The sequence below is a fragment of the Molothrus aeneus genome, chromosome 3 (genome assembly GCF_037042795.1).
Source record: "Molothrus aeneus isolate 106 chromosome 3, BPBGC_Maene_1.0, whole genome shotgun sequence".
Taxonomy (NCBI): domain Eukaryota; kingdom Metazoa; phylum Chordata; class Aves; order Passeriformes; family Icteridae; genus Molothrus; species Molothrus aeneus.
Genome location: NC_089648.1, coordinates 36567237 through 36589781, shown reverse-complemented (window position 1 = coordinate 36589781; position 22545 = coordinate 36567237). Strand labels below are relative to the sequence as shown.

General features: G+C 38.5%; 1 protein-coding gene across 8 annotated transcripts in view; it reads right to left on the bottom strand.

Moving 5' to 3' along the window:
* Positions 1–22325, bottom strand: part of QKI (QKI, KH domain containing RNA binding) — a 150565-nt gene extending 128240 nt beyond the window's left edge. For 2 of the 8 annotated variants that reach the window (XR_010783354.1, XM_066546690.1), the window contains exon 1: positions 21566–22321. Coding sequence is in view for 7 of the 8 variants with exons in the window: in XM_066546690.1 (XP_066402787.1) it covers positions 21566–21707 (142 nt within the window). In the remaining variant the exon portion in view is untranslated. Of the gene's footprint in view, positions 1–19161; positions 19514–21565 lie in introns of those variants that run through there. The other 6 variants (XM_066546689.1, XM_066546693.1, XM_066546687.1 and 3 more) reach the window with 4 other exon arrangements.
* Between the last annotated feature and the right edge of the window lie 220 nt (positions 22326–22545).

Here is a 22545-nt window from a genome sequence, read left to right as displayed (position 1 = left end):
AACTCTTCTTTTTCACCTGTTCTCACGTACTGGATGCAGGGGGAAAATTCTTTTTTTTTTAATCATCTTTGAAGGATAACGAAGAAAGCAAATGGTAAATAGGCAATCCCCTCCTGCCACTAGACCTGCAGAACATCTGGTAAGGAGCTTGACTGCTTTCAATTACATTGCACAGTGGAAAAACAAACAAACAAAAAAAAAAAAACAAAAAAACCCCCCAAAAAAACCAAAAACAAAACAAAATGAAACTCACACATGCAAAAAAAAAAAAAAAAAACCACAGAAAAACAGAGCTTTTGGGGTCAGAACTCATTTCAGAATGTGATTTTCCTACAAAGCATGGAATCACACTATCACACCATAAAGTGTTCTGAAGTATCAAAAAGCACTCTGGGTAAAGTCTATAAAGCTCCAAACAATGTAGTGAAGAACTAGAAATACAACCAGTAACACTAGTTATAATTACTATTCAAAACAGCCTGGATGCATGGTGGATACATTCCAGCTTGACAGGGAAAGTTTACATGAGTAATATTCTATTAGTTTCCCTCATTACTGTAGCCAATACCAAATGAAAACATCTTAGCTGGTATATTTTCTTCGCTTTAAGAAGGAGCAGCAGCCTTGGAATCAACTCTCATGATTCCTCTAAAAACTTTGACAAAAAAATACTTTAACACTGAACTGCAAATTGCAGCTGTGCACTTCAAAAGGAGACTGAACACTGAGAGCTTTGCACTCCATTTAGGTGTCTCCCATGATCCCCCAACTCCTCCTCAAGGAGCAAATTAAAAAAATAAATAAATAAACAACCACAACGTTTTTGGTAATAATCTGCCACCTGCAACACCTCTCCTGTAGGTCAGTACCGAAATTAAAGTGAAACATGAAGATATTGCTGACTGCATGATGAAGCACCTCGACACATCCTCACAACTTCCTATACTGGGAGGAGATCCTAAACCAAATTTTTTTAATTGATATCAATATAGAAGAACATTCTGCAATGAAATTAAGAGACCCGTGTACTTAAGCAACCCACTTCTCTTATTTACCACAACCTCACCAAATTATTTCAAAATTGTGAATCAGACAGGTTGCACTGGAGAAACCTACTAAAATTTATGTTGTTTCTGCCAAAAGTCAGTGAATTGACTTTTGATCTCTCAGAGAAGTTCCAGTAGTTAGTAAAACCAGGAAGTAAATTCAGTTTCCTACCTCCTTCTATTCCTTTTCCGTTCTTGAAAAAAAAGTAATCAAAAGACAACAATTTTACAGAATTCGCATTTTACAGAATCACACCCTGACCTTAACAAACAAACATCTCTAAGCAAACAATCTTTTCTTTAGTAAATAATATGTTTCTAACACTATTCTATGTCTGGTTAAGAACATGAAAGATAAAAAGTTGCATGGGAGAAGATGGTTTTTGTTTTGTTTTTAAAAACATCGCAATGAAATAGCAAGAACAACAAGAACAAAACTGGACTTCAAGATGTTCATGAAGTTTTCTCAAAAGACATTACCAATCAGTTGAACTGATTTTAGTACAATCAAATGCACAGATCAATTCCTTAACTTGGGAATGATTAGATGCCCTACCTAAAATTCTTTGTGAATGACAAATGTTATTTACTAGAGAGAAACTGTAAACAGCTTTACAAATTCAGTCAACAAAGCAAAACAGAAACTAAACTATGAAGAGTAATGCTGCAGTAAACAAAACTTATGAAAACTATGAAATGTTAGTACAGATTGCGACTCTACAGGATGACTGGAATAAAAAATGCAGCAGATTAAATCCCATGCTACATAAAAGGAAACTGAGTGGGGAAAAAAAAATGTGCTCTCTTACACCTAATGGTGGAAAGAGAGCTAAGGTTCAACACTAACAACTTAAAATAAAGCACACGTCATTCTGAGAGGGATAATAAAGACATTTAAAAAACAATTAGTATTAGGACCCCTAAAGAAACAGAACTGAAAATAAGAAACACAGTACACTTAAAATAAAACAATGGTTATCATTACTAAGTGAGCAGTACAGAACACACAAGTTTCAATAAATAAGAAAGCCAAAAGACATTCTTCATTGCATTTTATGATAATATCAAGACTTTTTGTACTGTTCCCTGTAGAGAGTATCTTGCTTCACTTCAAGAAAAAGCTCTCTGAAAGCTTAAAATGTAGGTATCAGTAAGGGGAAGTAGAAAAATGAGGTGGAAGTAGACAGCATAATATATCTGGTTACAAGCACAGACCTAAGAAAACCAGTTTAGTGAAAAGATAAAGAAGACAAGAGCAGATGAATGGCATAAAGAAAGCTACTGAAGCCAATTTCCCTTGTTAAAACTCAAGGTGAAAACCACAGTGGATCAAACGAAGGCTGCAAAAGGAAACCCATTTTGATATACCACAGACAATACTGCCAAACTGCAAACACAGCTACAGAGGGCAAACAGCAGTGTAATCACTGTTTCTGGAAATAGGCCAAGAGGTGCATAAGTGCACCACACACACACAGAGAAATAGTGAAAAAAAGTTAGAACCGGTGTTTTCTCTATGTTGATACATGCATAAAACTAAACTAAACAAAAAAACAGTAGGAAAAAATTAACTTGAAAATCAATCTACATCAGTTTGAAGATAACTGAGCATTAACCATACACTGCACTGAAAGTAAAATGCTACGACTGGTAGTTTTGTTACACCTTACCATTAGTTATAACATACATTACAACTCATTTTTAGGAAGATATTGAATTATTTTGGTTTTCAGGTTTTATGTTGGTTTGATCTTAAATCTGAAACTTAGCAAAGGTGAATGGCAATACAGAAGCCTAAGTCTACACAGACATTTAACCAACAGGAAGAAAGAACAGTGGAAAAGAAAGGTTAATGATAACCAAATGGAAGATGCAAAGAACAGTAACAGCGAGCTGTATGAAATTATTCCTGTTCCTTTTATAGAAGGAAAAAAAAATTGCATAGTTAAGAAGGCAACATACCACTCATCTCAGAAAAGAACTGTGTATCTTGAGAAAGTTGTAAAAAATAGATTAAAAAACGATAATACAAGAAAGTTCACTACTCTGGAAGATGGAGACTACGTTTCCCAAACTATGCACAGAAGTCCAGAAGAAATTAGATATTTGGACTATTAATCCAAAAGTCAGGTTTGCTATACAAATTCTCCTTCCTTTGGAGGGTAAGAAGAGTTACTAATCATAACAACACGCTGTTGCTAAAAAATGAAGTTTCTTAACACCTCTCACACCAGCTCTGTCTTACTAGGCCAATTCAACTCACTAATCGAGCAAAAGACTATTGTTAGTCATTTTCTGGTTTGCTTGATTAGACTTCTTCCAGGTTACTGAGCTGAAACAGATCACTGAAGAATTCACTGAACACCAGAATTAGCAAAAAGAAACAGGGACACCTTCTCCAACAAGAATCTACTTTTTGCATCATCAAGCTGCTGAATTACTTCAAAACTATCCTCCATAACTTTTCTCCAAGGTGATTTCAGTAATTAATGCAACAACAGGTCCTAAAGCTATTTTGCAGTAAACAAGTAAGACATTATCTTTTTTCTATATTAAGTAAACACATTTCAGTTTAATCTCTATTCTACACCTGTACTTAGTCTTTCCTAGTTCAAGAAGTGCCTCTGAATGCTTCCAAACAAAAGGCAATAAAAAGCAAAAGAACAGGGGTAAAAGTTATACCAGCTAATTCTGGATGCCTGTATCTGAACTCGTTAATGTGCTCATTTGAATCTATTACAGTCTTAGAACATGAACATAACAAGATTATAAATGCTACTGCACATTTCTCAAGCAAGTTACGCCACAGCTTTCCATGATCAGAAAACACAGAAATTTATATTGAAAATATATTCTATAGGAGCTTTATTCTGTATTTTCTATAGAAAAATAAAAATAATCCAATATGGTAACAGACAGTCAAGAACTTGCTAAGCATTTATTTTCTTTTGCTACAATCTACACTTTCAGCAAAAGAATATGGATGAGATATTCATGAACTACAGATACAGAATGGAATAGACTTCCAACAACTGCCAAAATCAGGCTCAACTGTTTTCATCAAACAGTGACTTAAAAACCCTTATGTCTTTGTTAATAAGAGTATGACCTCTCAGGAAGCTTTACTTTACAAAAAACAAACAAAAAAAAGTAATAATTTAGAAAATAAAGAAATAATAAAAATCTATCAGAAACTGGTAGCAGGTTTGATTTTCTAAAGGGCATAACAAAATTAAATCATGGACAAGAAATGAGCAGTTCCTATTTCATATACTTGCTATAAAAATTCTTCATGTTGGCCAAGAAATTATGCCTTATTTTACCTTAGGGATCATATAGCCAAGAAAACCATTCTAACACAGACCTTACTACTGATGTCACTTAAGAGGAGAAACTGGATCAATTAAACATTTTAAGGAATAATCTTAACAGATGCCACACTTGATGACTTAAGCATTCCTATTCTCTTCATCTTGAAGTCTGTGTCAAAATCCAGTGCTACTCTTTCTTACTCCCACTTGAATGATCACCTCTCAAAGCACTCAAAAGGGCAGTCCCAAAGTGTTGTGGTGAGGACATTCAGTTCAGTGTCCAATTCGTGTACCTATTTCTGAATTAATTACCTGCAATTCTTTCTATGAACAGATGATAACCATGCCATCTTTTACCAAGCTTCTTAAATAACATTTTGTCTTCTCTTTTTAATATAGTGCTTTGCATGCATTGGAATCATATTTATACATTCAGCTCCTAGTTATCATAGACGAAGATCATCAGCATTTGGCACTACTAAATATAATGGGTTAAGATTTGCTGAAATGTATCAGTACCAACAAGTTTGAAAAATGCTGTGCTGCTATCAGAAATTATGTTAACATACAGCTACAGACTTCCAGTGGGACTTCAAGACCAGTTAAATTATTTATGGAACTGCTTCAATGCAAATAGTCTTCAAATATAAGGCTGTGTGGTTTTTAAATCTCCTATCACATTAGGGTTAAATCTGGCATAAGGGGAAATCTGTGAGGCAGTTGCTAAGTTTCAATTAATTGCACATATTAGGTCCTACTTTCTAACAGGAGCGAGCCTCAAACAAATAAAGGAACAGATTTTTCCAAAATACTTGCTGTGTAAAGTTTAAGCAGAAAGGTCAAATTTTCTTTTTGTTAAAAAAAAAAAAAAGCAACACAGTAACTAGTTCTTAAATAAAGGAAGACTAAAGTGTCATCCATCTGAACTAAACAGCCCAAGCAAAATACCCTGCAATTCCTGTGTTCTCCTCAATGTCGAAATGGGTGGATAAATTTAAAGCCTGCTCTCTCAGGAGTTGCTTTATAGGCAATTTTCTCCCAGTATCAAGGTCTGCAATTTCCATTTGGCTGCCAGTTTGCGATTAAATTCATCACCTTTATTATAAAAATGTGCTGCACTCCACAGCCTGCTGCACAAGAATCGTAAGGAAGACATTTTTCACAGCTAACAGCAGCATCATTCCAAGGCAGCCATCACATCCATTCAGACATTAGCGCCTCCAATGTAATGCAAGGACCTATCGCTCACCTGGAAAAGCCCTAACAGCAGGTATACCTCAGAGGAACTTCTTCACACGTGGTACCTTTAGTGCAACTTTTTCACTAAAAGCCAACATTACACCTCCCTTGTTACATGCTTCTAAAAGTCAGCAGTTTAAAACCAAGTGTTGACATTAAACCTGCCTACCTGGATTAATCAAAACATTTCCAAGAATAAAATCTGTCCTCATACTGACTACACCTTCACATACTCTCCTTCCACTATTTTAATGTGGAAGGGGAGTATGTGAAGGTGTAGTCAGTATGAGGACATACACTTTTGATCAAGCACTCTATATGAATTTTTTTTACATATATTTTCTTTTTATTTCATAAATGTCCCTTTCCTTCCCACAAACTTTTTTTCAGAATTTTCCACTGCTTTTTCCCACATCCATATGATGTATTTTTTCTTAAAACTTTTTGGACAAGCCTGAAGAATAATCAGAAAAAAAAATACTTAATGCCTGCTATGCTACATGTTTTAAGATCCTCCTCTGATAACTAAAAGGAAAGGCCCAATCTTCACTTTGCTTCCATTTTATAAATGCTTCCTGAGCTAAGCAGGATGCAATACAAAATCTGTACCTTAAAAAAGACAATGTATATATACTACTTGGAAGACCAGAGCAGCAAAGTGATAGCTACCAATATTGCACCTAATATATGCAATAGGAGTAAGAGCTAAGTGAAAGCCACATGCCAAATCTTTATGAAGCATGGGAGTTAAATCCATATTGGTTTGGGCTTCATTGAATAAAAGACTTTAAATTACAGTAAAACAATGAAAGATAATATGCAAAAAGCAATTTAAAATATTACCCTTTTGTATTCAACAAAAAAAGAAGCACAAAAATGTCATTTTAGCATGTGAAACAGCTGTATTGGTCACACTGAAAGGTAATCAAATTGTATTAGACATATCCAGTCGATATGCACAGCATGACAATTTCACACATTAGCTTATTTAAGTTTTACTCTGCTATCTTAACTAATGGTATACTTGAAAAGGTGCATTTTTCATCATGTGTACCAGTTTTCAAAAATATTTTGTAATCAGGTAAGCAAACATTATCTCATACAAAGCTGATGCATCTCAATAGTCAATCTGTCTTCTTAAGTCATTTCACTATATGTGGCCACATTAAGTGAAGAAAACATCCAAAAGAACGTTGTCCCGATCAACTCTTACATGCCTTTGGAAAATGCAAGAAAAATATGTTAAACCATAATCTCTGATACCTAGCTGTAGTTTACTTATGTGCCCATAGTTTACTTAAATTTAAAACTTAAGTAAATTATGGGCACATACAAAAAATTACTAAACCTGGCACAACTAAGATGTTTTGCACTGTACCAGATGGGTCCCATGAAATGATATGAAATGAAAGTGCCATCTAGACTTCAGGGACTAATAAAAATTACATATTGCACAGCATTAGCATCACTGTAAATTAGACAAATCACCTGAGAAGCCATTTGGTGACTATGAACTCTAAAATTCAAAATTAAACAACCAAAGACTCTTTAGTCCTATTTGTCTACAAAATTAACTTAAATTGCAACAAAAACTGGCAAACATTTGTTCACATTTCAGAATACCAGAAACTCTCTCCTGGCAATAAAAAAACGGTATCTTGTCACACTGTAACTAATTGGTTTCCACTGCAATGCAGCATAGAAAGCAGATTTCAACTCAACTTTACTGAAAACAATAGCTTGGTATTTGCAAGCTGAAGTTCCGATTATTTCACAGCCCAGTGCGTTCAACAGTTGGCACAACAAGTTCCGGGACTGTTAAATGAAATTATCAACTAGATAAGATAATGCAGCATCAGTGTTTACCTCTTGCCACTACAGCAAAAATTGAAACTGGAGCTTTTCTAACTGAAACTACTATGAAAGGAGGATAACTGTTTTGTCATAATCTGTAGAATTAACTAAAATATGTTTTATTATAAAGGAAGGTGCCTCTGCAAGACACTAATAGATATCAGACAACAGGCAACAACCAGCACAAAAAAAAGATCTACGTGCAACATTCACCACGTTCTATAAGTAAATTTCAATGTTGCATTTTCAGAAATGCAAATATAAATTTGGCTTCCTGGTGAAAATAAAAATCTCTTTACATTACTTATTAAAACCAGATAGTTTTATTTACAAAAAAAAAGCACTTAAAGGGGAAGACTTAGAAAGCTGGAGTTTCTAACGTACATGTTCTTCATTCACAAAGAGAACATTTTAGTTCTTTGAAGTACAGTAGATTCTCCCCTCCACCCCTCTGGCTTTACACTTCAGCAACCTGGTGTGTAACTTTTAATTCCATTAGAAAAAATAAGTAATTCTAATAATATTAAATCTTGCCAATAGAGAAAACATTTATAACTCGCTAAGCACTTACTACTACTATACAGGACAGGTATTAACAACTGCCTCTGCCACAAAAGGGAGGGGGGAAGGGAGAGAGCACAGGAGATAGAGTGTACTCATATCTGTATACACACATGGTAGAAATAGACAGAGAATATTAAAACAAAACTAATATTTATTTTAACAGTCTGGTAGCCAAGGTATCTGTTACTTGCATAATTTGAATGTTGAAGATAATGTAAGTTTTCTATGGAGTAGCTACAGAATCACCAATTTTCTCTTCAGCTGACAAACAAACTCACTAAAGAACAGCACTTTTAGGAACAAAGTAGAAAAAAGTCAAAAAACAAGTCGAAAAAAGTGCAACCCACCATAGAAACTAAATATCCAATATTTAAACTGAACACTAAGTTTAATTCACATAATTTTTTAGCAGAATTTTACAGGTTTCTAACACAGCATAGATTTCATTTACACCATTTCCATCTATCTTTTAAATCTACCAGAAAAGATCTTACAAATTAAGAGTTTATATTCTTCAGGGATTGATTTAAAGAACAGACTTATGACATCTGCAGGATCTGTACCTTGACTACTATGTATTAAACATGTTATAAGTTCTTTTTTTCCCAAGCCCATTTATCATTAAGACTGAACATCAAGTTCTATCACCTCATAAAGCTGTCCATTGTGGGGAAAAAGTTGAGGGGGGTAGGGATAACAACCTGAAACATTTCATGAAATATTTACCTAAAGCTAAAGGTACTTGAGCATCTGAAACTGGCTTTAAAATCCTTGTTCATGCATGACAACAGTGTGGCTATTTTAATGGAATTTAAATTGAAAGGTTCAGATGCCCTAAAGACAGTTTACTGCAGAAATTATTCTATAATAACAGCATACCAATTTGAATTTAGCAGGTTACATCTCTTACATGTACTTTCGGTAATTAACATCTTAACATTTTGGAGCTCCAGTGTTGCAAACTGGACTCTACAGATTAATATAATTAGATTCCCTACATCTCAACTGGGGAAAACATCATCATACTCACTAGCTCAGTAAATATATAACATCAGGAAGTCCTAAAAAATGAATAAAAGCAGATAGGTGAAAGAAGCTTAAATTCACATAATGGTGAACACATTTTTATTTTGTGATCTCAGTAACGTTTCTTGTTTCAAATTTTTCCTTCAGCCCATGGCCAGGGACAATTACTAAAATACAAATGCCCCTAAATCAGTGGTCTTCAACTTTTTTCACTCACATTAAAACAAAAGGTTCCCAAAAAACTGAAGGCTCTGTGCGGCCAATTTAAAATCTCCCAATAACAGATTTCCTTTTTCTTTGTTATCTGCAGCAACTCTTCATATGCAGCGAGTCTGCAAACAGTAGATTGAAAAACACCATTCTGGTAACTCATATTGCTTTTCACTTAGCTCCATTAACTTTGCTAACAAAAAAGATGCTGTCTACTTCAGAAAGAAAGTGCTCTCAAAGGTCTCATGTCAAAGACTATTTTGTTTTCATGCATTTTTCAAAAACAACCCCTTTAGTTTAGGAAAAAAATCTCTTTGATGTTACTTTTTGTGCCAGTGACTGCACAGTTTTGCTGATGGTGCTGCAAAACAAAATATGATTGCTTTGTAATTCTTTGCTATGTCAGAAAAGGTATGGGCAAGGAATGGCTAGAATGGCTCGATGTGACAAGCATGAGAAAAAATAGCATATATTGCGTTGGAAAAAGGCACTATGTGCAAAGGAAATCCTGATTAGATTGTACAAAGATTAACTTCAATATAAATATCTCCATCTCTCTGTGTATAGAGAGATGGAGATATAGGTGTAGTGTATAATCTCATAACATTTGAAGGCTCAGTAAATCGTGGTGTTATTTTTTTAAATTAGTAACATTTTCTGAGCAAGAAGACACCTCTGAGCTCAAGGAAATATGATTTTTCTGTTCCTTTCACATAATGATCTATTTAACTTAGCAGTTTCAAAATCAGCATATGATAAAATTTTTGCAGTTACTTATACAGTAATGTGTTTTTAAAACCTACTCTGTCCCTTCTATTAACTTTTTCATTATACCAATATTAATAGGTGCATACTATTGCACCCACATTTGTGGCATTAAGTTTCATTAATTAGGTCAACAGCCTGGAAATTATCCAGATTTCATTTCTAGCAATATTTATTCCTTCACTTTCCATGGAGGGAATAAAAAGCCCCAACTTTCCATGGCAGGGGAAGGTGTGGGAAAAGATAAAAGTTTACAGCAGCTTAAGTTGTATTTCAACTATATTACATCCTATGAGAAACTACTCACCCATGACTAGACTAAGGAAAAAGCTCCTTAAATGTTAGTGCTTTATTAGTATCCTGTATTTTATCTGAAATTTAAGACTAAGAGCATACAATGAAAGTTGGAAGAAGACATCGCAATATACTTCAGATTATTTATGAACATATTTTAGTTATTAACAGCTGCTGAAAACTTTCAGCAGCCCAGATGCTCAATCCAGAAAAACGTACTAGAAATGTAGTTTAATCTGTGCAGTAATTTATGCTATAATATACCAATTCACTATACTAGTTAGGACTGCTATACAACATACTGAAATGTTTGATACAGATTTCAGTACTGAATTGTGCTCAGGGCTCAGAAAGCCGGTACATAAAGGTTTAGTAACCTAAAGTCAGTCAGCAGGCAGGAAAAAATCCATGTGAAGAGCCCCAACAAAGTAAAAGACGTGATTATTACTTTGAACTGTTCTCCATGTATTAAGTGTTCAACAGTTTGATATAGCAAAAAGCAGCCAAGAACAATTCCAGTACAAACCATACTAAATGGGATTAGAAAGACCTGTGCATGTGACAAAAACCACTTAGTTATGCTATTAGGCTGATAGAAGAAAATCCCCCCTCAAATTCCCAACTATTTTCTTTATCCTGGAGGGGAAAAAAAATTTAAAACTTAAAGTGAAAGTAATCAGTAATTGAAGCAACAAAGCAACTGAAAACTGTGAGATCTAAGAAAGGTTAACACAGAACTTAAAGGAAAATTAAGTTCAGAATAAACTAAATCCTGCCTCAAAGTTAATTTATCCAAATATTTGAAGCCAAAGAAGGTTGCTGAGACTGCAAAGATCAACACAAGTCCACAAGTCTGTCTTCAAAACATCGCTCACATTTATCGATACTAAAGACTGACGCAAATTTTTTTCAATGAATGGATAACCAGTTGTCCACCTGTCATTTTAAGCTGTTGCATTTAGTAACCCTTTTGGACTGGAGAAGGGACGTGTTCCTTGTCTGTTCAGCCGAGCGCAAGCGTGCGGTCCCTCCTCACTTAATTACTCAGCGTACACCTAAATGCACCTGCCATCCCCCACCACCCCAGCGCTGGCTGGGGCAGCCATCTACTGCAGCATCCATCTCTCTCCAATCCATCACCGTCAGCTTTCTTGCTGACACTCTTCAGAGCTGCCTGGCTGATGAATGGCTCTGTTATTCATCCTATGTTAATCCCAGGCTGACGCAAGAATACCTTGCTGAAGACACTTAACAGTATTAAAACTCAGCACTACCAAATGCCCCCAGTGTGCATTAAACCTCCCATTTGGAACCAACATGATTCCTCATGAATAGTTATGAATAACATACAGTTACTAAATCAATAGGCACTAAGTTTATGTACCCCATCACCCAGAGACAAAGCTTCCACACAGCCCTTTTCTTCCCTGGAAGCTACACTTCCATTATTGGAAGTCGGGAATACTTTGATCCATACAGAATTTAACCTCAATTAACCCTATAATTAAGATGATATAGAGAAGTTTTCCCCCTCCTCCCCCTCAAAAGGTCAGTATACATCTTAAATGCCACAGGTCTCAAAAAAATTTTGGACCTTTGTAACTTTAATAAGCTTTACTCAAGAAAGCAAGTCTTACACTTTTTCTCCCTTCTGAGGTGGATCTGATCTTGAGGTTATGTTTTTTTCCTTTTTAAATAAAGGATTATGCTAGTCTTGTCAGAAAAATAAAATTTATCCACAGAATGAACACAAAACCACTGCAAAAAATTTCAAAATATGACTCTAATTTCTGTAAACATGTTATTAGAACAGCCAAATATTATTCCCTTCTAAACACAATTACAGTCACTGATTTTATACCTGAGATATTAAAGTATCATTCTTCCTCTGAAGATGTTTTAATACACATATAATCAATCTTCCTGATAGAATCTCCATTAGAATTCATTTCTGATCCCCTACCACATCATCTGTGCTCAGACTTTGCTCAAGTCTATTTGAGCCCAAAGTTAACATAACTACATGAAAAGTGGGACCAAAAGAACGTGCATAACAAGTTTTGCTTCAGGTTGATTCAGAGGCAGTATCAGATTTCCATAAAAGCCTCAAGTGATTTAAAGCAGCTGTAATTCCCTCGTAAACTGACTGCATATGAGCCTCTCTGACTACACTTATCTTTATAGATGATAAGATACTTAAGCAATTAAAGAACTATCAACAACTTGTCTCTACCAACGTCTAACACACACCACGTTCTCACTGCACAGCCAATCTTCACAGCAAAAACATCACACTTTAAACAAGACAGCTGGGCCTATTACAGCATTTTAACCTTCAACTTTAACACACAAACCAACTGTTACGGGAACACGCCTGACAACAGATTGTGCATGTAGTATTTAGGCAAAGTTATTTTGTAAGTTTGGGCGGGGGTTGTCGACTGCAACAATTTTCTGAAATTGTCCATGTTGCTTTATGCTGAAGGGGTGCTCCTTCAAAATTAGACAAACTGAAACTAACTAAAAGCAGTATGATCAGCAACACTGCTCAAAAGCAAACAGCAGCAGGTCAGAGAATTTTTTTCTTGTGTTCTCCTCCTCCTCCCTGTTCCTGCAGAGAAACCTAAGATATTCACAGCAAAGAGAAGGGGATTTGGCCTGCTCTGCATCTAAAATTTGAAAATTGTGCATCAACTTTTAATATAATTATTTGCAGGTTATTAGATTAAGCTGCATTGAGAAGAATATTAACTGATTTGCTACTGCTTCAACGTCTGATAAATAAATGGAAGCATTATGCAACATGAGCTGAATATTTTAGTTTAGCTGCCATTTAAGCTTATGAACTAGAACATTAGGGTTGTATTAATACTTGTGCTAGCAGATCTGTCGCGTATTTTTTTAAATTTCAGGCACCTGCAATCTCCTACATATTGATGAAAAAAATATACTGTACCTAGGAAAGGACATTTTGATCAACTCATGGCTACAGAGATTTCTAAATCAGTTCTTTAATTGGAATTAGGAAAAAACCCACAAAGGTTCATTATTTCAACAGCTAAAGGGTTTAAAGAATTCAGCAAAGTCTGACTTCCATCTAGTGTCAGCTAGTCTGCAAATAAGCACATCCTTAAAATTCTGAATGGACTAGATGCACAATCAGTTGACATCAATTAGGAGCTTCAGACTTTTAAGTAAATGTTTAAGCAAATGCATTTCTCTCCCCAAGGCGCTGCTCTACATCTTCAGTATCGAGCCACCTCAGCCACCGTGCCAGCACAGCTGCTCTGAGATCACACAGGGAGCGAGATCACAGCTCTGATCCATCTGAAAAGAAAGCCAGCACCACACAAAAACAAACTCAAAAAACCCCTGACTGGTACAGAATATCAGCTGACCTTTAAAGTCAGAAAGTGATCTACCAGATAAGAGTATAAAATACTGCATTATCTTCCCCTGCCTCTGCTCTGACATCAGCAGCCACTCTGATGCATTACTCCCTCGATTACCTAGAAGTAACTTCCCAGCAAAGTAACAAGATTTTAATTGTTTGTCATGCCGGGATGCTTTTACTTTTGAAATCAAGTCTTAAAGAAACATCAACATTTGTAAGGTTATACATCACTGAAGTGTTAACTGTTCAAACTGCAAACACCCTCAGATTTCAGTGAGTTATCACACAAATTGTTTCATGGATTATCCCTTCTAAAAAAGGGTATCCTGAGGACTTTCCCGCATGGGCACTTCCTGGAGCACTGCAATTACAGTACACAGTATCAAAACCTTGCTCTAATACGGCCTGTGCTGGAAACACAGAAAATCCCTCCAACTACAGAAAGGAGTAAAGTAAAAGTATTCAAGTGCAGCAGCAAAACAGTTAAAAATATTTTTAAAAGCAATTTAAAAAATTTACTTCCAGGGTGCTACTCAACTATGCACCACCAAAAACATTAAAACATCAATAGCTACCTACTGCCATCCATTTCCCTTCAAGAGAACGATTTTTTGCACTGAACTGAAAAGCAAAATTTACTATTTGACACCAAGTAAAAAAAAATAAATCAATTCTCACATGAAAAGTAACTGAAAATGTATTTTCAATTTCTACTCACTATTTCAAACCATGAGAATAAAATAAATAAAAAACCCTTTTAGCATTACCACACTCATTCCAACCACTAACACTGCTAAAATAACTGCAAAGATCAAAAAAGCTGCAACTTCTAGTGCCGAACTCAGACAACAGAGGTTTAAGTACCACAACTCCACTCTAACTTGCATTGTCTTGCTGTTCTCAGATATGCAGCTAGTCTGCAAAAGACACTTTCTAATGGAAGCAAGAATAACAAAGTGGAAGGGCAGTTCTGCTAACGAAGCCAGATATTATTTCTCTTTGGTATTGTCACAGCTGTTTTGTTCATTCATGCATAAATCATCTCAGAAAATTTAAGCTCTGCTATTAAAAAGCTAACTCCACTTCTATTAAACCTTTCCAAGGAAAACAACCAAAAGAAACAAAAACCTGGACGTTACTTTAATTGCATTGTACAGGGTTATACAGGATATTTTCTAAAGTCAAAAGTAAAAATGTAATGTTGCCTACCTTTCAGCAACCCCACTCTTTTTCTTAGCAAAGCAAAGGTATATAATTCAGACTATACACATTACACCTATTACCTATTTCAGGATTTTTCCATGTCCCTCACAGACACAGATCCTCCTGCAAGCAAGCCACAGATGTAACTTGTGTGGTACTTCTACTGACCTAACCAACTGCATAGTGAGATTAAAAACACCAGCAGTTTTACTGTTCCTACCAGTTTTCTTAGCACTGGGTTATTAAGTTTCAATGAAATGTTAAAATCCACAGAAGATTTTCAGACTCTGCATTCTGACTAAAATCAATACAGAAAAATTCACACGGCCAGAATGAGAAGTTGTGAGTTATGTTTCAATAAAGACAAGGGTCAGTGAATGAGGGCATTTCATTAGTTAACAGCTTTCCTGGCAAGGCATTTCCCCCATCTCCCCCCTCTCCCACCTCCCAACATTCCATATAAGCAGTCAAATACAAACCATCAGTTTCCATGGCAGACTCCTGCTGTACTTCAATCAGCCTGAGCTGTCAGGACAGTCTGGTAATTAACGTTAACACAGGTCTATCCTGTCAGCCACAGAAATATACCAGCATCTAATAATACATCTAATTAATAGGATACCTGCATCAGGGTGCATTCTCAAAAAGGGAGAACACTTTATGGTTACAGACAGTAATTAAAGACAATTCAAATGTACTTGCTCTTCAAACAAAGTCTACACAATTCAAATCATTGTAAGCATCCCATTGCTGACCTGGCATTCTACAGTGTACTCAGAGGAAAAAAGTTTTAATCTAAGAATGACTGAAACAGACAACCTGGTCAAAAACATCACTAACCCACAAAAGTGACCATCCATTTCATGTCTAGCCTTCCCTTCACACCCAGAGCACTCATCGAACATCAGCAAACTTCCTTCTATCTGTTGATACATGTAAACTTCATTTTCATAATCAGGACATTCTTAAAATCTGTAGAGTTTTTCTCAGTTGGTGGTGGTTGTTTTAGGGGTTTTTTTTTCCCATTTTACTATAATATTAACTAACACATCTCCAGTTCTTCCCCTTGTGCATCACAAAAGCACCGCATGCCACTCCCTAATCTAATCCGCACTTGGTCAGTTGTTTCTAAGCACAGCAAGGGATTTTTATACTACACCAGTTATTTTAGAAATGACTGCATTCAGTTTCAGAGGAGGAAAATGCAACTCAATTGCAATCCTAATGAACAAGTTTCACTAAACAAAAACATTAAATTCAAACAGGCCTCTCCCAGTTCAACAAGTCAGCCACTCCTGACCAGAACGAAGTCTAATGTGATGACTCTTACTTAAAAAAAAAAATAAAAAATCTGAAGACAGATATTTTAACAGTTAATTATTGGTAAGCAACAGGGAACAAACCACTTGCAAAATATGAGCTTAAAATAACTGTTTTACGAACTTAAAACTTGTATCAGTTAAAAAATACCCTTTTTCTTAGTTACTTGCCAGGTGACTGCAATCCTATAAATGCTGCAGATACAGCTCCAAAAATAACGTAATTTAAAAAGAACTGAACTGTCACCATTTTAAATATTTTTCCAGAAGCCAAAAAAAATGCCACACTGTTTCTTAAGTACAATGGAGCTTTTGGTTTGGCGTTATAAGAGACTGTGCCAAGGTATTAAAGCCACTCCGTCCCTCCCGCCAAAAAATAACCAAACACCCACACCTCAAAATAGCTCTTACAAGGTTTCTGACTACAAGTTCTAGAAGCATTACAACATTCCTAAATCAGAAAAATACCTCAGACCATTAAGTTTTAAGAGATAATTAAAGAACCAAATTCAATAGAGTACTAACGATAACCAGCACACAAACAATATTCCATGCTCTTGTGGCACGCTGCTTTGCCAATTTTAACATTAATACACCAAGTTTAAAAACTAGTCTGAGACTTTCTGGGCAAACACCTTCTGTAAGGCCTTTATCCCAAAATGTGCATTAAGAAGCACATTTTTAATGAATTATAGGCAAGATCTGATACAAGTGAAAAAACTGACATGCTAATATGGCCAGTGCCCCTCCATCAAATCTGACAAGTCCGCAAAACCCTAGCTAAGCACAGGCTACATTTACATAATCACAAACAATAAGGTCATGTACAAAAGTAACTAGATAACTTTCCAGGGAGAACTCATTTACAACACCAGAACACAGTTCTTCAGCTCTGCTTCGCACAGACATTTTGCTTAACACAACCAGACTGACACAAAAACTGCACTCTTGGGCACTAAGCTCCCCAAGTTCACGTGCACTTTTCACAGTGAGAAAACTAAACAGAGAGAGCAACATTCACCAAAAATTTATCCTCATATTGCCTACTTGGATGTTTTTACACTAGCTTTGTTAAACTTGGTAGACAGAAAGAGGCAGCCTATTTGATACAAAATTAGATTTATCTCCAACAGCCAGATGCATGGTTAAATTTACATTTAAAGGTAGACAGGCTTTTAAGTCACCTTCAACACAGTTTTGAAGGAAAGACGTAAGTTTTTCAGGGATAGAATACCGAGGAAAAATTAATTCTTGATAAGGTCCTCTTCAATCTCTTTTTGAAAACGGTTCAGACCACAGGTCTCATCTGTGTACATTCCGATCAGGTGCAAGAGTGTGCACTTACAGGTTCAAGAAAACAAAATGTAAATTTACAAATTAGACTCCTCAGATTCCACTTAATAGTTCAGGCACACTTATTCATAGTCTGATGAAAGAATACAACTGAAGTACCTCATTAACTTCAATCTGTCAACATGCTACTGAGGAGTTTGAAATGTCCAATTCAGTTTTTAAAAACAGTGCAAGAAAACAGGTACAGCTCTCTTCACTGTCCACAAAGGGGAGCATTAAAATATGTCAGTTGTCAGAAAAAAAAATCCAGGTTAACATCATAAAAGTTAGTGTCTCAAAAGCTTAAGCAAAAAAAAAAAAAAAAATCAAAAAAAAAATCAGGTCACATTTGATGGTGCAAACAATTACAGGAAATACAGCCTATTCCACATTCAGGAAAAGCCCTCTCTTCCCACAGGTTTGCACCAGTCTGATAAAAACAATTCAGCTTCCTAGTTATTATGATGTGCTCTTTAAACATCCTTGTTAATCCACAGAAGACTTATTTACACATAACAAGTTAAAAGCACACATATGGAAAAATAACTGTAACCTAAACAGAACTGTAACTTCCACATTTTATGAGAGTAGTTCTTAAAAAAAAAAAGGTTTCCTCAATACACTTCTTACATTTAAGCTAATCTTCAAAAACAAAATGCTGCAAGACAGAGATTATCTATCAAATTAAGCACTAAAAATTTCTGAGATCAAAAAGTAGGATAGAGTTCAGAAAGGAAAACATGCTTTGGATAATACACACAGCATAGAAATGGACCCCAAAAAAGCAGATGTACATTCTGTAACTGAAACAGATTAGACGTACTGCTCACCTAAACCCACAGGTCTCTCTCTATATCTTGCTGCCTACACCTACAAGAAGTAACCACAGCAGAAGCCCATTTGAGTTCTGTTTTTAAATACTGGCATGTAACAATAAATAAGTAATAATAAAAAAAACTACCCTAGCATTCCAGTAGGGAAGGCAATCCCACCTTTTATTTGTTTGAATTCTTAGGGTTGTGACTTTATTTCTTCATTTTGATCAGCACACAAAATAAAAGACAATGGCTGATCATAATATTATTCTTCTCAAGCATAAACAAAACCTTCAGGAAAATGGTTGTATTATAACTAAAAGAAAACCAAAAATAAACACCTACCTAAACACACAACAACAAACTAGAGGAAGCAAATCAAATGACAGGGTGGAGGGGGCAAAGAGGGAATGTGAACCCTGTAGCTTTATTTTTAGATTATATATACCTATATATACACGCACTTGCCCCAAATACTTGGTATTCTCAAGGGTGCCAGGAAACAACTGACAAAACCTTGAAATAATACACTTTTCAGTGAGCACATTAAATCCTGCAGACTTTTCCAGCAAACCTGTAGTTCGCTATTACTGAACCCTTCTGCTGGAGGATGTCAGTGGAGCATACCGTTCAAGATATTTAACACAGCCCCCACTAGTAACCAGGATAGGTGTTTTACAGGGAAACAGTTGTTCCAACTCCTCAACTGTTCACTGCTACTGCCTATTCCACCGATGTAATACCGCCTGTAAGCACACAATACGTGGAGGTCCATGCAAACACAGATACCTGCACAAATCCACCAGTATTTTGTCATTCTCTGGCGTCTTCTACCAGACTTGATCATTTAACTGCCCGAGTCAATAGTGGTGCTCGCGGACTCACGCCTCAGAAAAAAAAATAACTGGCGCCCCTTAGTGTTCAAATTCTGAAGTCTTGAAGCAATTCACTAGATTTGCATGAAACTTTTTTTTCAACATTCCAAAAAGTTTTCTGCCTCCACAATACTTCCACCCATTTGCCAACGTAAACAGGAAAAGCAGAAAAGCTTAAAGGGATAGCAGGCTTCTTCCAGAGACCATTTAGGAACACCGATTATATTTTATTTGCTTTTCTTTTGAAGAAGAGAGTGAAGAATAGTTCCAACACAGTCCTTAAACTTTTGTCAGCAAGAGTCACGAGAGCCCTCGTTTTGGAACTCCAATACTTTGCAAACAGACTTCCAGAGTTTTCAGTATTTCAAAATATATGACAAGACGTAAGTATTTTGGGAATTCCTTTTTCAATGTCCTTTTTGCGTCGGGAAATGTTTTTCTTCCTTTTGTTCTCTGAAAATAAAAAAACAGCTTCAGGCCTCCTCTGGCCAAATACATAAACTCGAAGAGATTCAAGAATTTAAAAATCCGTTATCAAACTTCTGGAAGGCTGATTTGTGCTATAAAGGAGTCTTCTCGGTCAAGTTTCTTCTTGATGTTTATTGTAAATCTAACTATTCCGAAGAGGCTGCTCACTGTGGTGACCAAGAACGTAAGTTCTAAAATAGTTTTGCTCTTCACGTCCACATTTGCTCCAATATAAATTCAAACTCCTCCAAGTATCTTGCAAATAAAAATAGACTCCCATTATAATGCTTCCCACAATCCGTATTCTTCACCATTTGTTTGGGTTTCTTTAAATTCCTCTATCACTTATTTCAGAAGAGAGCATTTTCTCGACATGCTATTTTTGTGTCGTACTACAGTCGCTATCTCAATTTTACAGTCTTGGCAGAGGGCGGGGAGCTGTTCTACCAAATATAACCAGTTCTTTCATCTTCCGAGGTCAACAACTTCCCAAACTTCTTTTAGCAAAGAGGAATACATCCGCAAACAAGAACCCTAACTCAAAATCTCGAAAATCAGTACTTCATACTAAGAAACCCAACAAGTTGAAACTGTATAAGTTATTTATGGTCATATCGTATTCTACAAAGCTATCAAATACGATTAAACAAACAGGTCTAAGTCTCCAGAAAGCCTAGGTTTAAAGACATAGAAAAAAAATGCCTTCGACAAGAAAAACAAACCTGTGAACCCGAGTACAAGGCGAATTTCACATACTAAGAACAAGCGTTTCACCTAATTTTTGATACACAGTGGGTCTGTTACTGTAGTGGGAAAAAGTATGGGACACAGGAAGTTCCCAGCTCGTACTTTCCTTGCTAACTTCTAAACCGTGATTGTTTATTTGTGAAATCTTAACCCTAAACAAAGTTATTAGGGAAAAAATTGGGGGCATGGGGGGGGCCTCGCCCCGTGCCAGGAGAGGGTGCGAGGCTGGGGTGGACGTTTGGCAGGAGCAGACCAAGCAATTTCGTAATCCTTTTTGTTTCTCTCCCTTCACTAAAGTTACACGTAGGAGTCTTTCAAGTTCAGTTTCTTTAAAAGGTAAGGATAGCTGAGACAAGAATTTGCTCGCTTCCCTTGCGATATAGGAAAATCATAATTAGTTTGCGGCCAGTTCGGGGTGGGGTAGATCTGGAAAAGAAGAAAGAGCTCAGCCCCCCTCCGCCTTAGTCATTCAAGTCCAAGCAGCTTCCAGAACAGCCAAATCTCGAAACCAAACACCCCCCGCCCCCCCGGCGGGGGCCCTGGGGCCGGGCGGCGGAGCGCTCCGAGGGCGCCGGCAGGACCCCAGCGTCCCCCGCCGCCGCGGGAGGGAGGGATGGAGGGAGGGGAGCGCCAGCCGCCAGCCAGCCTTTCCCCTCCTCCCTGCCTTCCCCCAGAGCGCATTCCTGAGCTCCTCTCCTCGCTCCCTCCCCTCCGTGCTGTAGTTACCCTTCCCCCGGTTTAAGGAGATAGTGCGGAAAAGGGTAAAAAGAAAAAAAAAAGGAAAAATAAGGGGGAAAACCCACCGGGGGGATCGGGGACCCGCATGGCCGGGGCTGCCTCTCCCCTCCCACTTGCTCCCCGAGTCCCCCGGCACCGCGCGGTGGCGGCGGCCAGGGCGGGGAGAGCCCGCACTTCCCCTTTGTTTTCGGCTCCCCAGCCGGGGCCGGGAGCGTGCGGGGAGCAGCGGGGAGAGCGGAACAGGCCCCGGGCCGCCCCCGCCGCCCGGCCGGGCCGGGGCGGGGGACCGAGCGGGATCCCCGGGCCGGGGGAGGCAGGGCAGGGCGGCGGGGCGGGGGAGGGGGCGGCCGGGCGAGCGCTTTTACCTTCGTCCAGCAGCCTCTCGAGGTGGTTGAAGATCCCGCAGAAGTTGGGGAGGCTGCTCATCAGCTTCTTGTCGTTCATCAGCTGCATCAGGTAATCGGGGCTCGGCTTCGGCTTCTCCTTGGTTTCCATTTCCCCAACCATATTCCAAGCCCGCGCAGAGACGGCGAGCGCCCGCAGCAGCTCTGCCGAGCAACGCGACCGCGGCACGGGGCGCCCGGCTGGATCCGGGCGGGCAGGGAGGCGGTGGGGGAGGGGAGGGGGCGGGGAGGGGAGCTTCCCCGAGGAAGGAGGAGAAGGAGGAGGATTCAAATCCGGAGACAAACGCAGACCCGCCGCTGAGTCCCAGGGACCAAGAAAAAAGAAAAAAAAAAGAAAAAAAAAAAAGAGGAAACTCGGTAGAAACCCCCGTGCGGGCTGCGCCCTCCTCTCCGGGCACAAGGACCCGCCGCCGCCTCTCGGTGCCGCCGCCGCCGCTTCCCTGCTCCGTGCGCCCTCGGCCGGCGCAGTCCTCGGTGTGTCCCCCCCTCCTTCTCCTCCTCCTCCTCCCGCGCGCACACACACGCTGAGCCCGGTTCTCCTCCCGGCGCTGCCCCCTGTCTCCGCGGCGGGGGAGGGAGTGAGGGAGGGGACGCGCGGGGCGGGCGGGCGCTGCTGGCGCGGCTGCCGCTTCCGAGGAGCCGCCGCCGGTGTCTCCCCGCTGTTGCCGCCGCTGCTGCTGTTGTTGCCGCCGCGCTGCGCCTGGCGTGTGTCCTCCTCCTCCTCTCCGCCTCCCGCCCGCCCGCCCTCCCGCCGCCGCTGCTGCTGCTGCTGCTGCTTCTACTGCTGCTGCTGCCGCCGCCGCCGCCTGTGGCTGCTGAGTCTCAGCCCCGCCGCCGCCTCCTCACTTCTCCTCAGTTCGCTCCGGAGTTCGCTTCAGTTCAGGCTGCGCTGGCAGCAGCGGCGGCGGCGGCAGGAGGGGAGGGGGCAGGGCCCGCGGGGG